This window comes from Tympanuchus pallidicinctus, unplaced genomic scaffold, assembly GCF_026119805.1.
Source record: "Tympanuchus pallidicinctus isolate F22 unplaced genomic scaffold, pur_lepc_1.0 scaffold22, whole genome shotgun sequence".
Classification (NCBI taxonomy): domain Eukaryota; kingdom Metazoa; phylum Chordata; class Aves; order Galliformes; family Phasianidae; genus Tympanuchus; species Tympanuchus pallidicinctus.
The window spans coordinates 25,027,760-25,055,350 of NW_026294739.1; the positions used below are offsets into that span (position 1 = coordinate 25,027,760).

The 27,591-nt window shown below is 44.4% G+C and overlaps 1 protein-coding gene across 8 annotated transcripts in view; it reads right to left on the reverse strand.

Moving 5' to 3' along the window:
* Window positions 1–13,278: 13,278 nt before the first annotated feature.
* Window positions 13,279–27,591, reverse strand: part of BANP (BTG3 associated nuclear protein) — a 126,403-nt gene continuing 112,090 nt past the window's right edge. For 3 of the 8 annotated variants that reach the window (XM_052686254.1, XM_052686259.1, XM_052686255.1), the window contains 3 exons: window positions 17,670–17,813; window positions 17,124–17,186; window positions 13,279–14,078 (listed from right to left, as the gene is read on the reverse strand). In XM_052686254.1, coding sequence (XP_052542214.1) covers window positions 14,007–14,078; window positions 17,124–17,186; window positions 17,670–17,813 — 279 coding nt within the window. In that variant the 3' untranslated portion in view covers window positions 13,279–14,006. Of the gene's footprint in view, window positions 14,079–17,123; window positions 17,187–17,669; window positions 17,814–27,591 lie in introns of those variants that run through there. The other 5 variants (XM_052686260.1, XM_052686257.1, XM_052686256.1 and 2 more) reach the window with 3 other exon arrangements.

A 27,591-nucleotide genomic window follows, 5' to 3' on the forward strand; every position in this document is an offset into this window, starting at 1 on the left:
CCACAAAGAACAAGAGGAAAGGGATGGGGAAGGACTCTGCCCTGGTGGAAGAGCAGCGATGTCATACCATTAGTGAGAAGATGTTGGTTTGTACCTGTGCCACACTGTGATGCACCAGTGCACGTGTGATGCTGCACTCTGCCCCGTGCCCCACTCTGCACAGGGAGATACACAGCATCCCAAAATTCGGGGTCTGCATCTGCACCACAATTCAGGACCTTAAGTTCCTCACGGGTGTGATTGAGCTCTTGTGTCTGGCAGCCCAGGTAAGAGCTGACCCAATGGCACAAAGGAGATCCCAAATTTGGTCCCTCCATCACCATCTCAGTGGAAATGGTGGCACAAGATTTGCAGCTCAGGACACCAATACTCACACTTACAGCCATTCTGTGCTGTGTGAAGGTGACGGAGGCAGATGCTCGTGCTGTGAACCCTGAGAAGGACAACTCTCTGCAGGACAGCTGTGTGTGTCTGATGTCCTGCCAAAGGCGTGCTGGACCTCACGATGGAAAAAGATCTTCAGCACTAGCTGAAATCCAAAGCCTGGTGTTGATGCATTACAACAGTATATCTCTGAAAGACCCTAGACATGCCAATGGTATCATGAAGGTGTTGGGCAGTGAACTCAGAGACCTGCCTTTAGTCCCTTGTCCTGCTGAGGGCCACACGTGGTGAGATACAGCTTCAAGCAGCTACAGAAGTAAGCTTAAAACACTGGGAGGAGTTGAATGAGTATAGTTGGTCTTGGCTTTGTCTCCCTGTCGTAAAAACAAGCAAATTTAAGGCACAGGATAAAAAGAAGTAGCAACAAGTGCAAAATAAATAGAAAGGTTATGTACATCAGCTGTTTATAGCAGGAGAATGAATCAGTCTATCCCAGCAGCTTTCATTATGACCCAGATTAGGCCTTCAGTGAATCCCGACCTTGAAAATGGAAAAAGCCTCTGCATGTCACACATAAATAGAAATTTTCCAGACACATGAGGACAAGAGCTCAGACTAACTGGACAGACATCACTCTGCAATGTAAAACTACCATCAGGTTTTCTTATTACTGCTTAGAAACTGACCTTATTTATTGCAAAAGTTAGGAAGTGAAATCGTAGTTGAAAAGGAAAAGCTTTGTATGTCCACATACACAGGATTCTTTATTCCATGTGCTATAACGTGGTGCTGGTTACCTGCTCCCCCTCTGGGAAATATAAGGCTGTATAAATGGAGAGTCCATCTGCTCAATGTAGAGCCCCAAAGAATTAATAACACCAACAGGGATGAAAGCCAGGACAGGTTGAACTCTTGCAAAACAATGGTGAAACCCTATTCTCAACTTAGGCTTCTCCCATGGGCACTGACAAGCACTTTGGCCTTGATCCCAAGACTTATGTTCCTCCCATAATCAGCAGAGCTCCAGCCTGCTACTTCCAGGTTCCTTTCATCCTATGGCTGACTTCCCTTGAGGATTATTTCTTCCCTGGATCCAAGGAGACATCAGTGAGGAAAAGCAGCTGTTAGTGCATGCCAAAAACAAGCCAAGCATGGAGATGCTTCCTGGATTCTCAAGAAACCCCTTGGCCTATTTGCAAAGGGACTTACTACCTATAAAATCAAACTTCATCAAATGCAGCTGAAGGAGCTCTGGGCTTTCCCTAGAAAAATGCATGAGATCCCTAGCAAAGCCTAGCAGCTGTTTACAGCTGCTCCCTTCATAAGCCATGCCTTTGGAGCACACATAGACTACTTGGAGTGGGTTGGTGTGCAAGAAGGAGGACTGTGCTGAACAACACTGAGGGGCTGGAAGCACATCTACAGGGGAACTTGCCATCAGCATTGCAAATGCATGGCAGCACTGCATGGCCTCAGCACTTTTGATCAATCTCTGGTTGTGGGTTTTGGTGCTGGAATGTTTTTTAAGCTTCTTGGCTCTGAGTAACTACTGAACAACTGTGGACCCCAAGTAAAAGGTTAATCTGAGAAAAAAGAAAGAGCAGAAGGCTTTGACAGAGCTGAAATCCTTTAGAAATGAATTAAATGCAAAGTCTATCAAACAGCAGACTACAGCATGAGCTGAGTGAAGGCTTCATAGGAACAAGAGAGAGTGCTGCAGGTCAGCAGGCACTACTGCACAGATCACATCTCCCCAGGTAGAGAGGAGAGCTGCTAAACATGCAGAACAAAGCAGGAGTTACTGCTGCCTTCATGCAGAAACTGGAGGTTGGAAGGGCTCAGCACTTTGGGAACAGAGCAAGGCAAAGAATCAACAGATCCGTTGTACTCACAGGTTACTGCGAGAAAAAAACTACTCAGACAAAGATAATTGCCAAAATTTGTTAAAAAGGCACATTTTCCATTACCTACAAAGAGAGATTTTTGGAGAGCTGTCTGATGCCAAGCATATTTCTGCGCTCGATGCATCAGCAGCCTCCTGGCAGGTGCCCTTAGAAAAACAAAGTGCATGTTTGTGGGCATTCAATGCTCTATTTCAGAGGCACTTTCCTCAGCCTGTCGCTTGGGCTGAGTTCAGCATCAGAGAGGTGTTTCACTGGAAAATCCAACATATTTTTGTCAGTGTATCCGGGAGGGTTCCAAAGTCTACAAAGCGGATGCTTACATCTGGGGAAAATCTGCAGAAAAAGCATGAGAGAAGCTCCAGCTCACTTTGGAAAGAGCTGGAGTTGCTAGGCTGGAGCTGAATTGCAAGCACTGGAAATAAGGAGAAGATAGGAGGCAGAGCAGGTTGGCTGGAGGCACCCAGCTGCCACAGCAGACAAGGAGGAGAGTCAAGGATTTCCTGGAATTACTGAGTGCAAACAAAGCTGCCCTACTTCAGCTGCTCAAAGTAGCAACCTGAGAGCACTACTGTTCAAAAAGCTGTCCAGGGAACAAAGGATGCTGATCCTAATGGAACAGGGCTTCTGTGCTGCAAGATGCCTCCCGAGGGGCATGGCACAGATGGCACAGGCTCTGCCATGGTCAAAACCGAGAGCCATGCCATGCACACCTCAGTGCTGGTAGCACCGTGGTGATTTTGGCCATAGTGGATGGCTTATATGCTTGTAAACAGAAGTCACTCATGTGCCATCTGCTATGGGCCACAAACCATGAGCATGAAGAGATGCATGAACGTCACCACGCCAGAAAATGATAAACAGGCACTCCTGGAAAGCACCTTCCAGTTTCAGCTATGAACACACGATGTGAGGGGCACACAGAGCCTGGTGGTGGCAGAGATGCACTGAACACTTCCTAATCCATCCCTCTGCTACCAGCAGCAACACCTCACATACTGCATTCCCACCAGCACCACGACCAAGCTCTGGGTTCAGAGACCCACTGTTTGGAAAGGGGCTGCTCCCATTCCCCCCATCCCACATACACATTCTATATTCCATACATATACAATTGGAAAAATTACAGATGGCAAATACCAGAGCTGCTGTAGAAGACAAGCACTCACAGGCAAGCAACAATGCTTGACCAAGCTAATATACTTCTAATACACTTCTAATCTCAACAGGAGCTTTTCACGTTTGATAGGATTTAGTTTAAAGGCAGTAGGACAGTAAAGAGCAATGTTTCACACTGGCCTAAGGGAGAAATGGCACAGAATTAGTTGTTCAGGATTCACATAAGGCAAAAACAGTCAAATGAGGACAAAAACCAGTGCAATAAGAACAGCTTTTCACCAGAACGCTGCAGGCATACTGTAATTAAGAAAACTGTATGACCTGGATTATTAACTGCCTTTTCTTGTTATGACTCACTAGAAGACACAGCAGCTAGTCACATCTCACCAAGTTTTACCAAGTGTGACACTTGAAATAATAGTCCTTGTGATGGGCTTGGCCATCTGCAGCAAGATCAGGGCTGGAGTTTCCTTTCTGCCTTGCTCCTGTTATCACCAGTGCAATGGGTTGGTGGGAAATGCCAAAACAGTAAAGGACCTACTACTAAGAAACTGCTCTTGAGCTGGACTCTCTCACTGGAATGTTTGAGCTGTGTTTCTAATCCATCACCTTGCTTCCTGGTTTTGTTAATGCATGCCAACGCCAAGCTGGTTGTGCTTCATCACTGCAAGTAAAATAATACAAAAAGATGTCCAATACTGCATACGTACTGAGGATCAAAGCTGGTGAGCTGGTGACAAGTGAAATGAATGAATGGATTACTATTGGCATCCTGTGCAAATAGAAACTGTGTGCTGGACAAGACAGGCCAAGCCTCAAAGAGAAGGAGGGCTGATAAAGACAGGGAATACAGGGAGGCAAATAGCATAACATTTAAGAATAACACATTGTGTTTAGACTTAATATGGAGTTATCTTAGTAACTGAGTCATATTTTTAACAGCTAGCACAGAAAGCAATGCACCACAGGAAGGGACCAGAGGGCAAGGAGTTGTTGGCATGCAAGGTTTTCTTCCTATCGAGTGGAAGGAGCAGCATGGGGAGAGGAACCGATCTTCGATCAGATATGAGATGAGGACAGGCCAAGAAGGATTGCAGGAGTACCGACAAGGATTCGATGTGAGAGAGATGAAAAAGCCAAGCGAGAGGAAGTTTTCTGAATGGATGTGGTCTGGGCAAAAGTCAGCGTTCAGCGAAGCCAAGAGAAAAGGATGTTGCGTTAGTCGAGGCATGATGAGACAACAACTTGGACACGAGTTTTAGCTGTGAGGAAGAAAAGGTTAAACACTTATGGCTGAAAACACTTAATCTAGGAATGGGAAAACAAGAAGATGTTTATTGGCCAGAAATAGAAAGAAAATCAATCCACCACCTGAGCTGTATCAGCTGAGACAAGTCCTCCCAGGAGACCTTCCTTCCCCTCCCACTTTGTCCAGCTTCCTCCTTCAGCCCTGCCTCCCTCCCCAGCTTTCTGCTATCATTTGGATGTCTATCTTTTCTTCTGCAAAGGGCTTGACCAAGGAAAACAGAGAGCTTGTAAATCCGCCTGCCTGGATGTGGCTTTTTGATGTCTGGAGTGCAGAGACACACTGCTGAAATTTATGTTCTCCAAGGAGGACTGAGAAAGGGAGAAATTTATGTTAGGAAAAAGTGACTGTCATCTCAGTTTATCTCCCAGTTTCGTAATGGAAAACAGGCTTCCTACAAACACATACACACAAAGCCCAGCATGAAACCGCTCATGAACTGGAGCACATTAACCAAGAACCATTCCATAACGAGTGGTAATAACAATATTAATAACGTGGTAAATCACACACAGCCTCCAACGTGCCTATCTCCCCAGCAGGGAGAAGGCACCCTGTTGAGAAGCAAAGCAGCAGCACCTCTGTGCTCTCCCATCCTTCATTCTGCCTGTATCAATCACACTGGGTCCCAGAGCAGCACACTGACCACAAACAGCAGCCCTCACAGAAGCTGTTGTGCCTTGCACCAGCAGCAGATAAAGCACAGAGCTCTACCAGAGGGTGCTTCAAAGCCTCAAAGTGACGGTTCCAAGCCCACCCCAAACACGTGCACCATCTGAATACGCCCAGCTCCTCGTGCTGAATCAGGCAGGTAATTAGTGCAACTCAGGCAATGAGCTGGAAGGAGTTAAGCTGCTCAAGTAGAAACGTCCTCATTTGTATATTAAAAACCAAACAGATTGGCATTCCTGCTCAATGAGCGTGCTTTTCAATCCTTGGTTCATTTGGAGTTCTGAATTTACAGCAGGAAGCAATATAGATCACGCTTCAGACAACTACAGTTTATTTCTTGAGACTGTTTGCAAAGAAAAGTGAAACTTGCATTAAGATAAAGAGCATCTATTTGAGCTGCTCCCAAATAACCTGAATGCAATGCTACTTCAACCTCTGAAGCTCGCACCATCTCAAAGTATTTAAACCATTCTGCAAGCGTTTAGACAGGAAGCTTTTCTATACTCACCCTGGAGGAAGTGGTGGCATTACTGATCTATGTCCTGCACTACATTAAATGTGGCTGTGGAGTTATTTATGTGCTTTTCCTGACTTCTTTTGACACGGGAGTTGATTGCAGTGCTGTATGATTACGTCTGCATCCTCGAATCTTTCTCAGCTGGAAAGTCTCAAGTTCCAAGCTGGGATTCCCTCTCCACCCCCTTCTCATGCACTTAACCCTCCTTCTGCTGGAAGCATCCAGTAAACATCCACGCAAAGCTTTTAGGTACAGAGGCACCAGAGAGGCAGGAAGCAGGCAGGCTGCATTTTAAGAGGAAAACACAAGACATTTTCTCAGATGCTCCCCGCTTTTTAACTCAGTGCTACAAGAAAACACTTTTTAGTGACGGTCTTTTTAACTATGGACTCTTAGAAACTGATCCCAGAGGATCAGGGATTTCAAGTTGTTTTTTTTTTTTTTTTTTCTAATTGTTTCTTTCTTGAATTCTTTTTCTTATGATCTCTATCAACCCTCCTCTTCCCGCTCTGTTCCCAGACCACCTACAGACACAAGCATTGCTCACAAGTGAGACATTTGCTGTGGGCTACAAGCAAGCATCTGTGTACAAGAACCTATCTCATTGGTTTCAGTGGTTGCATCTAATCCTACACAGCCCTCATATGTTGGGAACTGTGGAGAAGAGCAGCATTGTGTGCTCTCCCTGCATGGACACTTGTGCAGAGAGAAACAGCTGGCACCTGATTTCTAAGCCAAAGTCAATCACAGAATCATTAAGGTTGGAAAAGACCTCTAAAATCATCAGGTCCAACTATCAACCCATCACCACCGTGCCCACTGACCCACGTCCCTCATCCTGTGACCTCCCGTGGCCAGGCATGGCTGCCACTCCTGCTAACCATCATCTTATTCAGGATGCAGATGGGCTGAAAGACCAGAGACAGCACCCTTCAGCACAGCTCTGGTGGCTCAGAAGGTTTTGAGACGCTAAGAACCCTCTGCTATCTGGCTCGTGGGTTTTATTCCTGAGTTTAAGACTGAACTCATCACCAGATGGGATTTTGAAAGGAGTTCACTTCAAAGACACTGCGAAGAACGGTTCTCTCCCACCCTTACTGACTGTGTCCCATTCCTAGGGCTATCTGGGTACCTTCTCATTACAAGTCTCAGACACTACAGGAAATCAGGACAGCAGCAAAGCCCTCAGCCTTTTCTACTTCCACATTCTAATTGTATGGCTTTCAAATTTAGGATACTTCCAGCATCAACAGGCTGTGCTTTACAGCACATGTTGGGAGAGAAAAGCAGCAACATCCTCTGCAGTTTTGAGTCCAGGGAATGAATTTAATGACCGTGGGCTTTACTGAATGGATAGACTGCTGTGGAGGTGCTCAAAGCTGCAGGACTGTGGGAACCATGGGCACCCCATGAGATAACTCTGGCACACTCACAATGGTGTGCAGCTGCTGCAGATCAATGCATGCTCTGTTACCATCACTTGGTGAGCTGCAGCATCACGTGGGTGGATTTGGTGACAGCCCATCAAGAACAGGAGATACCTCAAGCTGAGGAATCTGCCTCTCCTGACAGTTTGGTCCAGCCATTAATCTTATTTCATGCTTATTGTCAAACACTCTGTCTCATTTCCCACCTGAACTAAAGTGGCTTATGTTCATGTAATTCCCTCCCTGCCCAAAGCCAAGAGCTCAGCACCAGGCAGTGTTCTCCTCCCGAGGGAAACACTTCAAAAAGTGCTTTCATATCATCCTCTCCATTTGCCCAAGTCTGTGCACTGACTAAAGCAGCGAAGATTTAGAGGGACTCGGAGCCCAAAGTTTGCAACAAGGAGGGAACTCGAATATTTTCTGCCCGGTTCATTCCTGCACAGCACAGAATCCCCTATGGTGAAACGACACAGGTAAACAAAAACAAATAGAAGTATGTACATAAGCAATTCCCCACACATGAAACCTTCCCCCAAAAACGCAGCCACTTCCTGCGCATGGAAAAGGAAAGAAAGGATTTTCACAAACACTAAGGAGCAGTCAGACTTCTGCCACAGAAGAAAATCTGCATCAGAATGCATGCAAGTGTCAGGGCAGAAAGCAGAGAGATGCCCTGTTCTGTTTGCTGGCTGAAATGGTGAGAAGGAAAGTGCTGGAGAAGCTCCCAGTTACATTAGAATGCTCACTTTAATGAAACATGAAGCAACTCCAGGCAGAGCCCAAACCAGATGAAATACCCCCAGATGCTTACAAGCTATTTTACAACACTGTCAGTTATAAACAAGGCTTAAAAAACCTACAAAAAACCAAACCAAACCAAAACAAAAGAATTAAATAAAAGCAGAGCTTGTAACTATTCTTCAGCCCCCCACCCTGCCTCTGCCTACCTCCAAAGCTGCTGCTCCTTGGATAAAAGGAGGACACTTTAGTCAATATTGTACTTCAAACACATGAAGGACTTCTCGCTGTGAACCCCCCTGGGCTGCGTGCTCAGCTGCAGACAACCTGAATGAATGAGAAGGAAGGAAGGGATTCAAAACAAATGGACAAACAGCTCCTTTCTCAGCTGCTCCACGATTCCTCCCACCTCCTCCTTCACGAACATTCGGGTTTTCTGTTTCTCCTCTGGTTTTGCTGAAGAGAGCAAGGAGCCCATTAGAGCAGGGGGATTAAGAGAGTTGAAGTGGGATTGAGTAATAAAACTGCTGGTAAATAACGGCAATTATGCAAGGCAGATGGCTCCAGCCAGAGCTCAGCATTTCAAAAGCATGGGGCAGGGAGCAGAACTGCACTCTGCTGTATAGAGAGCACCTCGTTTGTGTCCAATTAAACAACACCGACCTGTGATCATTAGAGAAGAGCTGCCCTGAGAGGGATAGGACAGCGGGGAGATGGGATGGAGGGCACCAAGTGGTGACTGCAACTGATGCTTCACCCAGGCTGGAAGGCAGAGCAGAGCACTCCATGCACCCCACGCTACTGCCTACTTGCATTAACACGAGTGCTTGCAAAAGAAGTTTTAATTTTGCTACCACGTGGGAAAAGCAGGGCAAAATCCGGTTATTAAACTGAAAAGGTTGATAATTAATTGCAGATGCATCATGTCCACACGGTGGTGGCTTTTTATATACTGGTAAGACAAAGAAGAGAGTTACTTTCCTGCTCACAGCTGCTTTCTCTGTCAGATGCAATTCAGAACGCAGCAGCCCAAGGGTGAAACATTTACTAGTTTTTAATTAGAGGTAGCTGGCCGAGCTCCTCTGCTAAGATCAATGCAGCAAAAAACAATATAGGCTTTGCATAAGACTAGAAGGAAAGATTATGGTGGGAGAAGTAAAAAAACAACCATATCAAAAGGAAGTGAAAAGAGGGGAGAGACCATTCTAGCACTAAGAGCTGAACCAACCCCAGGCCAAGGGGGGTGCATGTACATATCTATAATGATTCTGTATCATAGAATATATCCTATATCTATCTATGATTCTATGATATATTTATGGACATGTTATAATAGACACGTACACAAAGCAAGTCAAAGAGTACTTTTCAATTAGTCCAGTGGTATCAGCCAGCTCCCAGTTGTTCCCTGCTTTACCAAGGAAGTCAAGGACAAATTTAATATATACTCATCTACTCATCTATTTAAAAATGTCCTAAATATACGTACAGGATATTTATTCTCCCTGTGGTAATAGCAAGAGTAAAGTCCCTTTTACTTCAATTGACTTGCTTTAATTCTCAGCTCCTGCTACGACGCACTGAAATTGGCAGGCAAACCCCAGCACGTCTTTAACAGCAATCCCAAAGATTCTGCAAGAAGAACAGGGAATCAGTATGGACAATGGGGGGGTTTTACTGCTTTCAAATGAAACACCATACGAGTCCAGGCTGGGGCACAGCGAGGGACAAGGAATGGTCTGTCCTTCCAGCTGCCATCATAGCATAGGATGGAGCGACGTCGTGCTCAACTTCGCTTGCCATCCAAGCTTTTGTCAATCTGTTGCACAACTGGATTAAGTTTCCATTAAATAGGATGAAAAACCCGAAAGAAAATATTTACTGGAAGATTATACAGCATATATTAACTCACGCTCGACTCGAGCTGTTGGAAAGAGATGAAACCAGATAGTTTGCCTAAACATTCAAAAGCACAGCTTAACTCCTGTGTCTGGAAGAAGCACAGAACGTTTCCTTGCCTACTGGTTCAACGCAAACATCCACAGCCAGGAAAAGAATCCTAAAGATGTCATTTTTTTTTGCCCCAAGTATAAAATTTTATTAGGCTTAATTAGAAGACATTCTTCTTGGACAAATATAAACTTTGCCCATTTTAATAAGTAAGAAAAATAAGGCCAACAAGCACAACACGCTCTTGAATTAAACATCCCATGTGAAGCTGCGGATGAGGATAAAGACAGGTTTTCCCCCAGTCCCATCTGGTTTATCCCACCACTGACCAACTCTCGATGAGGTCCCCTGACCTATTCAGATGTTGAGTTGCATCCCACCCACCTCAGCTCTAAGCTCTGCACAGCTCCTTCCATGCTTCCATCAGCTCCTGCCTCCACCTGCTGCAGTTACTCACAGCTTTGTGGGGTATGAAACAACCCCTATATACACCAAACCACGTTTAGCAGAGAAATTAAGCACGTCAGCTCGTAGCAGCACATTACAAGAGCAATCTCAGCTTACCCCAAACAGCAGGGTAACTAAATGACTTTCTTATTCCTGGCTTCAGTCAAGGAAATGAGGTTTGACTGTCGAGTACTCATCTGAATCAGCAGAGCTTACAGAAGCGCTTTGGGATCACCACGGGTGAAAGGGCCATTCTTATTCCTGATGATGGAAAACAGTTTTTGCTGAATTATAGCTGTGGCTCCAGATTTTCAGTGCCTAGATAGGAATTCTGAAGGAATTACCAATACAAGTTGGTGCAAATTACTCTGCAGTAATTTGTGTGGGTGTGGTTTTTTTCTTCATTAGATATCAGCTTCCTCACCGTGTTTTCTAACCTGAAACTCCAGAGCAATTCTGTGAAGCAGACAGATATCAAAGCCACGGCTACCAGAGCGTAGCAAACACGTGCCAGGTCCTCCATGATGGAGACAAGCACTAGAACAACATCTTGGCCAGCATTCCTTGCTTTGCAGGCAAACTGTCAATACTGAAATGTCTAAAACTGTGCCTAACGAAGGCATTCCAGTTTATTTGGGTCACAGAAGGGTGCTCGTTTTTATAGTTTTGTTTTGCAAGGCAAAATATGTAAAACTAATAAGGAATAAAAGAAAGGAAAACAAAACCAGAAACGAAACAAGCCAACAATGTATGATTCTTGGTCATAGGTTCTCACCCCCAGCCTCTTGGACTAAAGCAGCATAAAGAGAAAAAAAAAAATGATTTTAATCCACTAGAAGCTGCAAATAAGTAAAGGAGACAAAATGAGAACTCATTCCTAACAGATCAACCACAATGGCCAAACAGTTCTGGTGGGCAGAACTACCTCTGTGTGGCCGACCTGGATGGAGAGCCAAGCCAAACCCTCAATACTGCTGCAAGAGCATCTTAAATACAGGTAGGATTTCTCACTGCTGCTACGTTACTGTTATGAAGATCTCTGTATGAACACACTTGCACAGGACCTTACAGATTCTTCATAGTTACAAGCTTGTCCTGAAATGCTCTTCTCTGGAATGTCTGGTTTGCACATGACATAGCCTGTGATGTCTAGAAAACATATAAAACATTCTTGAAAAGAAGTCATTTCCTCCGTGGACAAAGACATAAATCCTCCAACTACATAAAATCTAAGGGAGCAGGGACAGCAATTACTCACAGGAATACCTGACTCAGTGCTGAAGTCTCTTTGAGCCATAAACACAACGTGACACAGCTGAGACTAAACAACATCCACAGCCCAGGAAAAACCCATGTCTTGAGGAACACTCAGTCAGAACATCTGAATGCACAGAAGGACCTTAACATGGTCCTCTGCTTACCTACATGTTTCAAATGATTTATACACTCTCCACACTGGTGAAGGTTTCTCCTGAAATCTAGCCAATGCTATGCAGTCACTCTGAGCTGAAGACTTGAGCATGCAGCACTCTAATGGCTAAAGGAAACCTCTCTTGAACTCAGTTTTTTCCTCATACGCTTCATCTTCTACTTGAGCTGAAAAATGCAGAGAAAAAAAAAACTTCATCATATCATAAAGACAGGTATTGCTACAGTTAAAATCTGTGTGTGTGTTCCTCGTGAAAAGAGGAGATGCTCAGGGCTCAAAAGGAAAGCTGGGCAAGAGAAGGACTCTCTGATGAAGACAGGAAAGGCTCTTTGCAGCAAGGGTGTGGTATGTGGCAGCACGCAGGTGTGCCATCCCTATGCGTACTCAGTGTCATTTCCAAGAGATAAATTATTATTAAACACTCAAATGCACAGCCTTGCTTTATTTTTAGGCTTCTGTTTGGGTGCCAAGCTCTTTAAAAATCACCCAGTCTGAGAAGCACTATTAAAAGAAGAAACTGAAGAGCAGCCAAATTCTTAGCCTGTTGCAAACATTGTATTCTGCAGGCTGTGGTTCAGTTTGCATTGTATTTGTGCGTCAACAAATGCCCTGAAGGAAAGCAAGAATTTACATAAAGTGCAGTGCTTACCAAGGACAACATTCCCAGGAACTGGGTGTGCACAGCCTCCTCTCTTTCTTCCCAGAAAAATCTTTATCTTGAATTGAGCCACGTGGAATAGCTATGCCCCCACTCATTCACATATTCAGTGCGCTATGAGCCATACACTGGCAATAACCATAGATCAACACAGCTGAAAAAAGCACAAGCCAACCCCTCCCCCAGTGAATTCCATACTTTTCTAAGCAGGTTACAGCAGACACGCATCCTTTCCACTCAAGCTTAGCAAATATGAAAAGCTACTTTTGCTGAAACTGATCTCCAGCTTCCCACAAGTCTTGGCAGGGAGAGGATTTCACCTTGCTGCTGCAGGCTGGATACCAAGACGGGTATCAGAAGTTCTGTAACTCAGCTTTATAAGGATGAATTCCAATCAGAGGTATTGCCCTGAACGGAGACAGGAGGTACTAAAAAGGAAACAGCTCAGAAGAATTATTCACATTTGTAAAAATGATTTCATAGTATCACTGCACAAAATAGGATTTGCAGACTCAAAAGCTTAACTATTCCATTTTCCTTGTACTGGACATTCAGATAATAACGTTATCTAAGATTGATATCTTCCTTACAGACTTAATCTCACTTCTCAGTGAGACAGCAGAGCTCACTTGATAGCATCTGTCTTTGGATGCTCCAGAACTACACTGCTGTGGCACAGCCTGGTCAAACTGTGCTCATTCCTACAGCAGAGAGCAACTTAGAGCTGCACTATTCATAAATACACATTTATTTTTCATTAGAAATGCATAATTACAGCATTTAAAAGCATTTTCCCCTAGAAAAGTAGTTAAGCAACAGTACAAACAAAATTGTTAGTCTTCTGCAAATAAACATTTTCATTACACTGAACAGAAAACACCAGCAAAAGGCTAATACTCGCAGTTATGGGGTTTTTCTTTTTTTTTTCCTTTGTTTTTTTTTTTAATATTTTCCATTTTTGTTATAAACACCATTGCAAATAAAAAAGCTGTCTGAACGGTGAAAAATATTTGAGCTCTTGATCTTCTTGATACGTGGTAAAGCAAGTATTGCAAAGCAGCAATACACCTCCCAAGACATTTTGCAGACATTCAAATGGCGTATTTCACAGAAGAAACGACAGGATGAAACATGAATCGAAGTCTCACTGTTTCCATTAGTTGGGTTTCTTTCCAAACTGACTTTCTCCTCCTTAAATATACCTACGGGCAGGTCACGTGTTTGCTTTTTGTTCTGAGGGGTAAATTCTCAACAGACGCAGCAATGCAGCTCCAATTGCAGCAAATGGCTCTGGTTTGTTCTGGGTGAGCACAAACGGATGGTCAGAAACCTGCTGTGTGCACAGGAGCCACTGTCAGCCTATGAGTCCATCTTCCTGGGGCTGCACGACGACTGCAGGGCTCCATTTCCCACCGTGGCTCGCTGACATCTCAGCTCACGCAGCTTTTCACCACTTTCTTATTGGATTTGGATTGCTCCGTGTTCTATCTGCATCTCTGGTTGGATTGCTGACTGGAGGGTGTCAGTGCCCTGCAGAAAGAAAAGGGAGATCAGGAAATCAATAGGAAAAACGTTTGTCGCTGATGCAACCAAAGGAGCAAACCACATTAATACAGAGTTCTTCTCTACACCAGTGCAATATCTGCACGAATATCAACTCCACGGTGGAGCTGAAATGTGTGCTTACAAAGGCACTACAAATGGCCAGAAGAACAGAATGGCTTCCATACAAAACCTAAGCAGAAGACTAATGCCCTTCAGGATGGAAAAGAGAAGGCTGAAAGAACAAACCCGTAACAAGGGTCTGTAACATCATGAGTGGCACAAAGAGAGCAAATAGGGAAGAAAAGAAACCTATTTAAAGGTCTCTTCCCAGAAAGGAACCAACCATAAGGAGAACCAGAACTAAAGCTGTCTGTGCCCAAGAGGATGTGGGCTGGAGCTGAATGGTGCTACGGAAGAAAAATCCATCAACAGCAACTGCAGGAAGGCCAACAAGTCCCAGGGTGACAAAACTGCCATAGTATAATTATCTGTTTGCTCTGTGCTCCTAATTTTCTCTGCTGGTTCAGGACACAAGCAGGCTGCTGGCCTAACCCCCTGCAGTCGTTCTCTGCTCTGTGCCAAATGAGAATACTGCTACCAACATTTTTTGCCTCTAAACTCTTCCTAAGGGCCTCAGGTTCTCCCCACTTTCCAAGCCTAAGCAGTCCTCCATGAAGGAAGTTAACGTAAAAGCAATGAAAGGAGGTCTGATCAAAGATGGAGTTGCCCCACATCAGTCACTACCGGGGTAATACTGCAGTACTGCAGGGTAATCCTGCAGCAAATCACCCTTTGGACCAAGTCAGCCAGTGAACAGAAAACCAGATCACGGAGCATGTTAAAGCTATAAAATGAGAAGCATTTCAGAACAGCTGTACTGGCTTGGATAAAGTCCCTCACACCCAATAATCCTTCCCCTGATAGCAGCCAATATCACAAGCACAGATAAACTCTGAGAAAAGGGCAAGTGCTTAATGGTATTTTCCTGCACACTCCCACAGATTCCGGAGATCTGCCCTGGATGGATTTTCCCTCCATAAATTCATCTAATCGATGCTTTATGTAACGTCCTGGATACAGAAGTGTTTCCGTGGAATTCTTCTTTTATGACAATGTCTTCCCTGCTCTCAGCCCGGCTCTGAGGCTCGATGAACCACAAAGAGGCAGAGGTGGAAATTCAACCTGCGTTCCTCTCCCTTAGGCTTTGTCATACAGCCACAGATTATTTATTCAAGTGAAAATACGGGAGGTTCAAAATCATAAAGCACCGCTTCTATGCAACAACTTGGCTGTGAAATTTTCTCTCCATCTCTCTGATTTATGGCCAGTAATTGCACACCACTACAAGATCTGTACCCAGAGGTAATTCGGCACTTATTTACACATTCAATAAATTGGTGTCAATAGATCACTGTCAATAGATGAGTGTCAGAGCAGTGAATAATCCTAACATACTGCCACATCTGCTAGCAGGAAAGTCTTCAAGTGATCCAAGTTTTCTCTCCCGGTAGATGAAATCTTAATGGAATTAAAATAGCCACCAAATAATAGGCATAATGGTAATGCTGAATATTTCTCCAAAATTCAGACTAAAGTAGAAGATTGCCCAAAGGGGACAAGAAGCACAACTTAGGTTTGAAATTGCCTGCAGAAGAATGTTAGCACATTAATAGCTCGTATTTATATCTGTTCTATAAGGGAACTAAGAGCCTTTTGGAACGCTTGCCACTCTTAATTCCGCCCACAGCCAACTTGCAGATGCAAAACCACGCATTGCACTGAGAGCACTGAATGGAAGTGTGCAGTTCTGTGTGCTTCAGCTGGAGTCAGAGAAGGGACTCGCTGCAAACAGCTCCCTGAGATTCAAAGTCGTTGAGAACATCTCAGTACCTTGGCAAAGCAGCCCACGAATCCAATTGTTGCTCCAGTCTCGGTGAGAGATACCTCTATGACCTCTCCCTTCTGATGAAGGCCTTTCTAAGCCTGTAGGACTGTTCTACAACATTAGCCAAAAAAGCTACAGCTATCCCCATAACTCCATGCAACGCAAATTCCAAGTTGGTTTCTCCAATTCATTATCAGATCCTTGGTTTTCAGTTTGTGTAAACCGAGGAAATATTTATGGCAAACTTATTTTTAGTCTGTTTTTCCTTTCATACTTTTCTTATTTCACATTCCTTTTCTGTTTCTCTTCAGCTCTGTATAAATCTGTGGTTAACCACAATACTAAAATCTAACACGGTGCAAAGTGTCCCTGAAAAGGAAAGTAGCTCCTCTGGTGGCTGCCAGTCGTGTGGGAGACGGATGCTGATGTTTATAACCACAGCCTCCTGCCATGGGAGGTGGGAGCCAAGGGGGGAGCACAGCCTCCAGGAACAGACCCAGCCCGTGGGTGCTGGATTTGAAGTCTCCAAGGCATGGAGTGAGGACAGCAGCACGGCAGGAGAGAAACACCTCTTCCTATCTGATGCCTATATGCCCGTTAGTTGCATGGGACCAGCAGTACTCTTGGTACAGCTTCAAGAAATAAGGCACGACCCATCAGCAAGGCTCTCATTGTCCAGCACTATTACAAGCGACTGTGAATCGATGACTGAGGAGGCCTGAAAGCACAGAGACAAACCTAGGGAAGGAACATGACTTCCTCCATTTCTTACGCAGCTCAAGAGACCCAACATCCAAATGTTTGCAGCCAGATCAGAACTCTCTGCAAAACTGCGTATCTATCAGACAGAATTCCCTTCTAAGATTGGCTGCTGTGGATAGCATAATATTCTGGCTGGTAAGGCAATACACCTCTGACAAGCACTAGGCATTCTCTAGAAAAGGAGCCACTACAGTTGGGTTCATGGAACAACGTGTAATCACCTTCAGAAAAATCTGACAACTGCCTTTTTGTCTTCCATAACTGCCTGCAGGAGTGGCTTTGAGTTGGTGCTAGCCTCAGCTACGTGACTGCTCAAACAGATCAAGAAAAGACATAAAACACACCTCCTCCTCCTTAACTGAGACCATCAAGCGTTCACTTACAATTGCATACATTGCAGCTCCCGTGGGAAATCCAGGCTGCGGATCAAAAGAACTGGAAAACTTCTGTCAGAAAGAGAATAACCTTTTTAAGAGAAACCTCAGTCTGAAAAACACTTTTTGGATAGTTTCCAAGCCAGTTTTTTCTCCATGTCCTGTAAATATGGCTCTCAGCCCTCAAGGATGCAGAAAAACAATGGTGACAAAAATAACTGTTCTCTGGGGGCACCGAGCAACAGCGCCGAAGAAGGAACAGTCAATCACCAGTTTTACCTTTAAGAAAATTATGTTTCTTATTATAGATGACTCTATTTTTTTTTTCTAAGCAGTTTGGAAATAGGATCATATTCTCAAATGAATGCTTGTGCCCATCCACACCTGAAGAAGATGACGCTTCTGCTAAATTTTGTATTTTTGGTTTGGAAACAGGGCCGTGAACTCATTCAGATAGCTCATCTGGCAGATGTTTCAAACGAGTTAAGTACATTGAGAAGGTAAATATATATATATGGCAGATATATATATATATAGACATAAACGCAGGCATACTTGACTGGTTGCAGAGTGGTCTGTCACTGGTGTGAGCTGCACATACTGGACTTGGATATCGCTGCCTTGCAGTGGGGATCCATCAACTCCTCCTGATGCAGGCTCAGCAGATGCAACAGCTATCAACTGAGCGCCCTGCAACACCTGCAAGCAGAGCAAAGGAGAAACAGCTTGTGAACAGGCACAGCCAGAAATGCATTAGGAAACAACGACCTGAAAACAGATGCAAAGCCAAATTAAACAGAAATTTAAGAAAACTTGTCTTCAATAACAGTTTAAACAATACGGGTCTCCAAGAGGACGTGGTACACACATGGAAGATTCTCACACAAGGTTCTCACTGCATTTTGCCTTACAAGACCTGGATTCCTGCAGCTGTTCCCTGGAAGGGCTAACAAGCCCCATACCTGGAAACGTTTGGCCCTCTTATGATCCCTAACACAAAATAAGTCATCCCCTACCTGTATCAACACTAGCAAAGGAATATATCACCCTGGTGGCCTATGCTAAATAGATCAATTCTAATTCCAATTCATTTGCACAATAGTTAGCACACTAATTCACCAGTCCAATTACCACATCTCTATTCTCTGGGTGCATCCAATTCCCCCCAGCTCTGCTGAGCTGTACTTGCAACCCAAACAAAAGCAAGGCTTGTAGACTTAAGAAGCCACACGGAAGGAAAAACCAAAGCAGTGATTGTGCTGCATAGTTTGTAAGTATGAGAAGTGTTCAGTTTCACAGACTGCAGCTATGAAAACTGATCTGTTTATTCTGCCAGCCAGCAGATGAGCACAGCAGTGCCATCAGCTCAGGTTCCTCATAGGATGAGCTGGTGGGAAGCTGCTTCAGAAACCTCTTCTGCTCGGTTTTATGATGGCAGAGAGAGGGGGAAAACAAAAGGCAGACATTGAGTTCACTTCTAGCATTCTTGCACCTTCAGGTTGAAGATAAGAGGTTTGAAGGCAGGTTTGCTGGGGAAAAAAAAAGGACTTGTTCTGTTTTGCTTGTTTGCTGTTGTATCTTTGCATGGAAATATTGTGCTCCTGTGGCCTGGGAAACATTTCAAAAGATGTTTTCTTGGCAAACTGCTTCCAATGAGAGATAGTGGCTTTCCTAAGGAGTGGGCTGTTGCCGCCCTCATGATAAACGACACCTCCCTAAGCACTGCAAAAGATAATTGATGAAGGATTCATAATTCTGCTAATGATTATTGCAAAGGGTAAGTGGGACAGACCGAGCAGTCTGCACTGCAGTAATGTCAATAGCACACAGCCATCTCCCAACTAATGTCTTCACTGTTATATAAATAGAGAGACAGAGCCAAGATACTTATTCTCACAGCCAAACACATTCAACTTTCGACAATTTGTTACAGCAATGTTTATCTTCCCATTGCACGTGAAGGTGTAGATTTACAAATTACTGCTAATTAATGCTCGCAGCCACTGACTCTACACATCTGCATGCTGACTGCTTGAGGCTGAGTCCCCCGATAGCCGAAGAGCAACAGAAGAGCAGATGCTTCACCCAAAATTGCTTGCTTAAATGCATCCCTGCAATGAGAGCAATTGTAATTTACTACTTGAAACACAAATCAGAATAAAATATACATATGTGAACAACAGCAAGTCCCCCGATCTCATTTTAAAACGCAGCCAAAATATACAAGTTCCGTTTTGGTTTCTATATGCTGTGAGTGCCGTTTTGTTTTTAACCACCTCTGGTATTTGAACCACAGCGCTCAAAAGATGCCTTTCAAACGAAGGAAAGAGAACCGAGAGCAAAAATAACATTCTGAACAAAAGCCTCCCTTACCCAAGTATGATTTCTCAGCTGATGGGAGGGTGGGTGGCCGTGAAGGAGTGGGCAGCACAGCCCCTCCTTGGGGAGTGTGGGAGGCCAGAGGTGACCCCTAGGAAGGACCTTTGGGGTGTTGGCAGGGTTTTATGGGGATCTTGGATGTTCTGAGATACCTTCTGCACCAAGCTGCAAAAGGATGCTGCGTTCTGTTTTTACAGGAGTAAGCAAAAGCCTCTTGTCCTGCACTATTTACTTTGGAACGACATGATACACCTCATCAGAACTACACGGCAGTCCGTCCTATTGATTGTCTGCAGCTCTAAAATGTATTTGGTCTCAGTAACTTCTGAAACAAACCTCAGGCTGACTGCAAGCAACCAAACCAGCCCCTTTCTTGCCCTCTTTAACAACAAAGAAGCCTACAGCTGCTAACAGCACCAGCTTCACTGTCTTAGGATGCGCTCCCAACTGCACCCCTTGCAAAGGGAATCTCATCACAGAAGCACAGAATGGCCTGGGTTGAAAAGGACCACAGTGATCCACCACTGGTTGGATTTGATGACCTTTAAGGTCTTTTCCAACCTGAGCAGTTCTAAGTCACCCTTTCTAGCTCTCTCCAGCAGCACCACTGATCGACACATGGTTCAGAAAACACCTAATGATGCCAATGGAGTGGGAAGTTTGCTTACGGTCCTGGGGGCTCTAAAATACTTTCTTTCATAGTATTCAACGTGCCACAGAAAAGGAGGCACCCCAATTTCCTTTCACACTGGCTAGGAAGGTCCAAGATGAAGAAATTCTCTCCAAATCCCACGCTGACATGCAGACAGACAAACAAATGGGAAAAAGAACAGAGTTCATTTAGCAGACCGCAGATAAAAGCCCCAGCCCTACGACTTCAATCTGCCCCATCTCACAGTTCTGTCGTGTTTGCCACAAATTCTATAGGAAACTAATGTGCAAAAATTACAGACATCAAGGGATCAACAGCTTTATGTGGCACAGTGGAGGAGTGGGGGAGCAGAGACCTCAGCAGTAGGTGCAGGTGTGAGGATATGGCTTTTCTTTGGCTGCTCACTTGGCTCCCAGACCAATACTTCAACTTTGTGATTCTTACCCGCCCTTGACCTTAAAATAAAGGAACTGTACCACAAAAATTAACAATCTGCCCTGAAAATGAACCGCTTTTCCCAACTCCGCTGGGCTCCTCTAACATCCTGCCTCGCTGCTCCAAAACAGGTAACAGAATATGGTTAAACTGAAAAATAATAAACTTTCCTTCTAACAGAAGGGATTAATTCGTGCTCTCGACACCCACAAACAAGCAGCTTGGAGGCAGCTTCCACTCACTCAGCACATAACCCAGCAGGACCCGACTCTGAGTTTTTGCTCCTGCTCACTTGGGTTGGTGAGGGCTCAGATCAGGGCTAAGAACAGCCCTACAGAAGTCCACCCTTAAATTAACAAGCAAACCTTAAAAAGTGTATTGTTTTTAATAGTTCAGGGGAATATTTGGAAAAAAGGCATGTTTGGCTATCTGCTACTGCTTGATGGTAGTGCAAGGTGTTGTCTTGACAGTGATGAGATGTTCAGCTCTCAGAGCCTTTACATCACCTTTACATTCCCCTCTTTGCAGATGCTTTGAAGCTACCGATGCTCTTCAAGCACTGTTGGTGGCCTGGCCTGATCTTCCCAACCTTCACATCTCAATGATGACAGCACTGCACCCTGCTGCACAACCCACCTCAAACCACAAAGCACCAGAGAGCCCCATCCCTCACCGTACCCAGCAGCTCTCAGAAGAAGAAAATGTTCCCTGACTCCTTCCGAAAGAACACTAAGTGCGTTTCTATTAGTTTTGATTTTCAACCATCCTAGAAATACCAGAAGGAAAAGTATTTTGCTCAGCTGTTTATAATGATGTGTGAACTCCTGGCATTGCCCGCGCACACAACCGCAGCCTCTCTGAGCAAACATTTGCTTTCCTCAGAGCTTCCAATGAGACTCAAGAGCCAATGGGTCTGATAAAACAACCTGAGGGTTGGACACATCCCTCCTGTTCTCTTGAAGCATTTTGTGCCCATAGACATCACCCACCCCTCCTCACAGCAACACGTGGGCTGGATGGGACCAGCAGAGCCTTACAGCAGCATCCAGCTGTGCTCCCATTCACCCCGACCTTGGCCTTCCTCCCCTTGGGTGCTTTTTGCTTCCTTCCCCCTCTTGTTGTTTTTCTACCCTTCTCTTTTCAAAGTCTTGATGGATGGAAACATGAAGGCTTTGAGTCGGGAGGTCCCAGATTTCTATTTTTGGTCCCGTCTTCAGTGAGTTTGCCATGAAAAATGTGGTAATAATAAAATTAGTAGTAATAATGAAAACCAGCAATCTTCTCTGCTCTCCTCCTTTCCATTTTTGCCCATAACTAATAGTTCCATTCAACATTCATCTGCCAGGGCAGGAAATAATAATAATAATGAAAAAAAAAAAAAAAAAAGATTTAAATATAATAGATTTTCCTTTGGTTTCTTCCAAGATTATTCAAACACAATTTCCAACCATGGTTCAGTTCCTATCATCACATCCTTCGCTGATTTTACTTATCACAGAAAATGGTTCATCTTTTTAAAGCCTTTTAAAGTCATTCTCTATCCCCCGACCCTCCAATAAAGGTAATTGTTTCAGGATAACTGAAGTTTGCTTAGCAAAAAACCAAACCCTTCAGTCTGGTCCTTGACAGATTGAGCCTTCTGAAACACGTTCTTGCTACTGTTGTTGTGTGCTTTTTTATTAATCTAGGCAAGCCCATATGTTTGCCTACCTATAAAAAGCTCAAAAACAAGACACTGGGATTTCAATGCCTTTTTTTTCCACCGTTTCTTCCCATTCCTGCTGCAGGAATGCAATAAAAGACGACTTTTCTTTAAATAATGAGACTGAACCACTGAAAGGCTGGTTGTTCGTGGATGGGTCACAGCAGAAAATGCTGTCACACTGACGCACAGCAGCCGAGCAAACGCCGCACGTGAGAAGTGAGTTTTGCAGAGGAAAATGGGAAGCTCTGTGGGATGCTGCAGCTAAAACACAGGTGAAAGGACAGTTTGGGCACAAAGGCGTACAGACAGCAATGGCTTTGTTGCCCTCCTGTCATCACTGATGCATCCAAAGGACGAGCACAGCTCCAAGCAGGTTGCCAAAGCTTTGGCAGCACACTGTTCTCAGCACAATGCATTACTTTGCATTTGGCTTAATTAAAAGGCGGGTGGAGTCAATCACATCAGAGAGCAAAGATGACCTTTTGCTTTCGTTACTGAGCGTTTCATTACACTGCCATTACATAGCATTAATTATCAACTTTCTTTCATATCTTTCATTGAAACACCGAACAGCATTAATCAAAGAGATTTGTGGGAAAACACCACAAAATACAAACAGGAAGGCTTCAATGGGATTTTTGCAATATATCAACTAAACCATTTCCAATAAGTTTAACACTACCTACAATCATTTGCTACGGAGCTTCCTTTCCGTGATCTGAATGGTGTCTTGGAAATGCAAAGCCAACAAGCAGAGACAGTCAAGTCCATAGAAAAGTACACAGTCTATTTTTGATAAAGTAATATTGATTCATATTAGGTACTGCAACATTTTAATTATTTACTAAAGTGCATTCTCAACTTTTCTCAGAAAATTGAATTAAATTGAATTAAAAATGCACCCCATCTGTCTGTGGTCAGATGGGCTCCATCGAAATATAAAAACAACTGTCGCCAAAGGAAAAATCAGGCTATGACATCTGCTTTCCACTTGTAAAGCACCAGACACCGGGTAGGGACTGGGCTATGGAAAGAAACAGCCACGGGCTGTGGGAGACCCAGCAGTAATGAAGTGACTACAAGTGAGAGAACAGAGATTCCTATTTGCATTTCCCATCACCCAAATGGAATGGCTCCGCTCACCTGGCCTCAAGCACTGCTCTGTGTCTGATAAGGATTCTGCAGCAAATCACACGTGAGAAGATTCCTTGAGGCAACACATTCAATTTCTCATTCCAATGCATTTTGCTTAAAATAAAAGCGAGCTAAACCGAATGTAAGTGGAAACGACATAAAAAGGATTCACTGCCCTTAAAGATTAAGGGTATCATCCTGAAGTTAATGACCTTGTTTGTAAAGCTTTACTTTGGGTCATTCCTGATTCCATTGACCCCCCGTACCTAAATTTGCTATTTATTTCCTGCATAAAACGTGCCAATACGAAAATAAATTCAGCACATATAAAAGTCCAAGACAGAATCATTCCGGGAGAGAGGAACTCGCCCCGCTGTGTATTTCTAAGCGTGCTGCATCGAACCGTGCAAAATGTGACCTTAAATCTGTCAAAACTTCATTAACTTACACCCCTACAGAGCCATATAACTGAGAGCACCTCCTTTACATTCCCCAAACTAAAGCCCATGAAAACCGAAACTGATTTCGGGTCTACCAAGTGTGGAAAAATGAGGAGAGTAATTCCAGAGTACGTTTTTATCAGTGGCACTATTTCCTCACATAACAAATAATAAAGCATCTCATCTGCTTTTACTTGGAGCGTATCAAGCAGCACGGTTTTATTCCATAATGTCTACTTTAAGATTCCCTTAATGCGCCGGGACAAATCCCGAACACAAACTGCAGCGATTGTGGTTAGCTGAACAAACTTTACAGAAATGTCCATCTTTCTGGTTAATGTGGTTGGATCGAGCTAGATAAGGGGCAGCAAGCTGTGGCTTAGCAGATTTAAACCACCTGCAGCTTCCAAAGAGCAGGAGCCCCTTCCCAGCACCTTGCTCCCCGCAAGCTGCGGTCAGAGAGCCCCAAGAAAAGTGGGGCTCTGCAAGCCCAAGGGACAAACCTCAGCCTCTGAAAATCTATGGCATGCCATAAAGACACCGGTATGCTTCAGCACAACAGCTTTATGGAGAGCTGCAGCCGTCGGAGTAACACTGCAATGGGCCCCGAGCACAGCAGAGTGAGATGCACAGAGCTGGAGTGAGAGGCACAGAGCTGGAGTGAGAGGCACAGAGCTGGATTGAGATGCACAGAGCTGGATCGACATTTGGAAGGGAAAACATGGCAGAAGTTCATGATCTTTATTAGCATTCCCCTGTACGTGGTTTTTTTTTCCCCTCTAATAACTTGTAAATAAATAGTCTGGGGTATCTGGAAAGCGTTCACATCTGATTTGGTAAATAAGCTGGAGAAACGTAAGGGAGCCCAATAAATGGAGTCAGTTCATGTTCTCTTGTTTCTCTTTTAAAACAGACACCTCTCACACCAGCACACTCTCCCCCCCCGCCCTTTCCAAAGCACAATTTAACCAAAGAAGTCTGACCCATTATACCTGAATATAATATATATAGCATATATAGTATTTACAAATGCACAACGTCTATGAAAAAGGCAAGGAGATCACAACCTGCACCCACGTTCATAGAACCACAGAATGATCTGGGTCGAAAAGGAGCACAGCGCTCACCCAGCTCCAACCCCCTGCTATATGCAGGGTCACCAACCAGCAAACCAGGCTGCCCAGAGCCACATCCAGCCTGGCCATGAATGCCCGCAGGGATGGGGCATCCACCATCCTGCCTGAACTAAGGGTGGAGGTGCAGACATTCAGTTTAAGCACCTCATGCTTCTGCTGAGCCAGCACTGCGCTGTGCTTGTCCACTCAGCTCTCCTAGCCCCTCTGAGGAGTGGCTGGTGGCAAATGAAAAACCTAATCAGTGTAATTAAGACTTTATCTTTGCACTGTTGCACTGGCTGAAAGGGATGCAGGCTTAATTGATGTGAAACAAAGGACCAAATTAACGGTCTTCCTATCACATGATCTAAGACTTCACACAAGCTCATCATACGTAAGTGGTTCAAACCTACATCAGCCTTTTTTGTTTGCTTTTTTTTAATCCAGAGAATGATCCACGTCACAGGTAGATGGACAGTAAGGTCCCTGCCAGCATCAGAAAATAGGTAACAAAGCAAAGGAACAGGTATTGTCCCAAAATGCTTTGGGGTCACATCCTACTGATGCCAAGAAGGGTCCAACGCACACAGAACTGAACTCAAGTCCCATAAAATTATGCTCAATAAACCAAAACACAACACAGGCCCTCACTGAAAATGTACTTCAAAACTGGCATGTGTGCAAACCTTGATTATAATTAGTTGGCAGTTCTGCTGCAGATGTAATTTCAGTAAAAATTACTTGGATATGGAAAGAAAAATTACCTCATTTAAATCGACCGTATCGAATTAAGGGGCTTGTAAGGAAATCTGCACCATGCATCTGACTCATCTATTGTACAAAGATGCTCTCAGGAAATGGCCCGCAGAGGGAAGTTTCCCCAAACGACTCTGTGGTTAACCAGCAGCTCTCCTCAGACCTTCCAAAATCACTTCCCAAATCACAACCCAGGGCCTCACTGAGCTGTTACACAAAAGATAGTTTTGTGCACAGGTACCTGAGTTAAGGAGTTTGAGTATTTCTTGCTCTCCTTCTCCCCTAGAGGTGAGGCTCAGGCTGCAGTTCCTCCATCTCTTTTCTGCATCTCTGCTTAGGTTAAGAAACGTGTTACCTTATTCAAGCTACACACATGCACATAAGCAGATATAATCAGCCCACCAAAATCATTCCACATATCTCAATCATCTTTCAGAAAGAAAAAAACAAGAAGAAAAAGCAGCAATATATCACCAAGCATTTCAGCCTCCTGCATCGCTACAGCTTGCAAAATCTTCTGCTTTAATTCAATCTAAGAACGTGAAAGCTGATTCAAATCCTCACAGCTGCAACACTTTGTGATGCAGCACTTACTGTTAGCAGTAGGTACAGTGAAGTGGATGGAACTGCTTCCAAAAGAAAGGATTTTTAAGAGCAGACCATTAAACCTCTCTACCATAATTCACTATTTCGAGAGACAGTAATGAAGCTTTTGGCTTAGACAGTTTTTGTTGGTTGCTTGTTTTTTTTTTTTCCCCCCCCCATTAAAATGTTGTTTCTGGGATTTGGTCAACATAGAACTGAATGCTATTAAGAAACAGTTTGGAGAGTGCAGAGACAAATACTACGGTGTCAAAGAAATGGTTTGAAGCTGGAGCTGCTGAGCGTATGAGCTGCAGAGGAGTCAGCCCTGAGCGACCCAGACTCACTCCCACTGACCAGCACTGATAGAGGTTATCCCAGTGAAAAATAAACGGTGACTCACCAGCATCTGGCTGGTGGGAAAGTTTTTGTTGTGACATAACAGCCAAGCGGGAGAGGAGAGCTTCGTCTTCCAGGGCTGTCTTCCTTTACGTTTTTGTGTGACAAGTCTAAAAATGTAAATATGGTTTTAAATGTCACCCCGCTGGTCTCATCCTCCAGTCTGCGGATCCTGCCAGCATGAGTTACGCTTCAACAAAAGGTCAAGAGAAATGCTGGAGCACTTAGCTTTACGGCAAACACACACTGCAGAATTCTGCTGAAGTCTTCAGCCACTTCCAGCACAAAGAGCATTCAATCCTTTCACAAATGACTTCGAACTACAATCAGGCTGCTGGTGCTGACGAGAGGATCTGTCCCCTGTGATGAGACTAGCAGTAAATACACCACTTAAAGCAGCCAGCCCAGATCACTGAGGATCCACCAGAATCACACACATCTGTTATCTCGCTCTGAAACTCCTAAAACAAAGTATGGGCTTCTATTCAGAGCAGTGATTTCAGTTTGATTCCAAATAGAAGAGGCATGGAGGGGAGCTGCAAGTGTTTGCATCACAGCTGGCAGTGAATCGTCGGTTGTTTTTAAAATGAGCAATATAAGATGTGAAAGTTTGGTGCTTGTTGCTCGGGCAACAAAACACTGCTCCCACCGTACGCCGCATGCTGCTATTAAAAGGGAGAAATATGGATGGGGGAAAGCACATGTTACAATGGCATGAGCCTAAATGGGTAGGGGAACTACAGATCTGGAGCACTGCAATGCAGGGTGGTGAGGCACTGGCACAGGTTGCCCAAGGAGGCTGTGGATGCCCCATTCCTGCAGGCATTCAAGGCCAGGCTGGATGTGGCTCTGGGCAGCCTGGGCTGCTGGTTGGTGACCT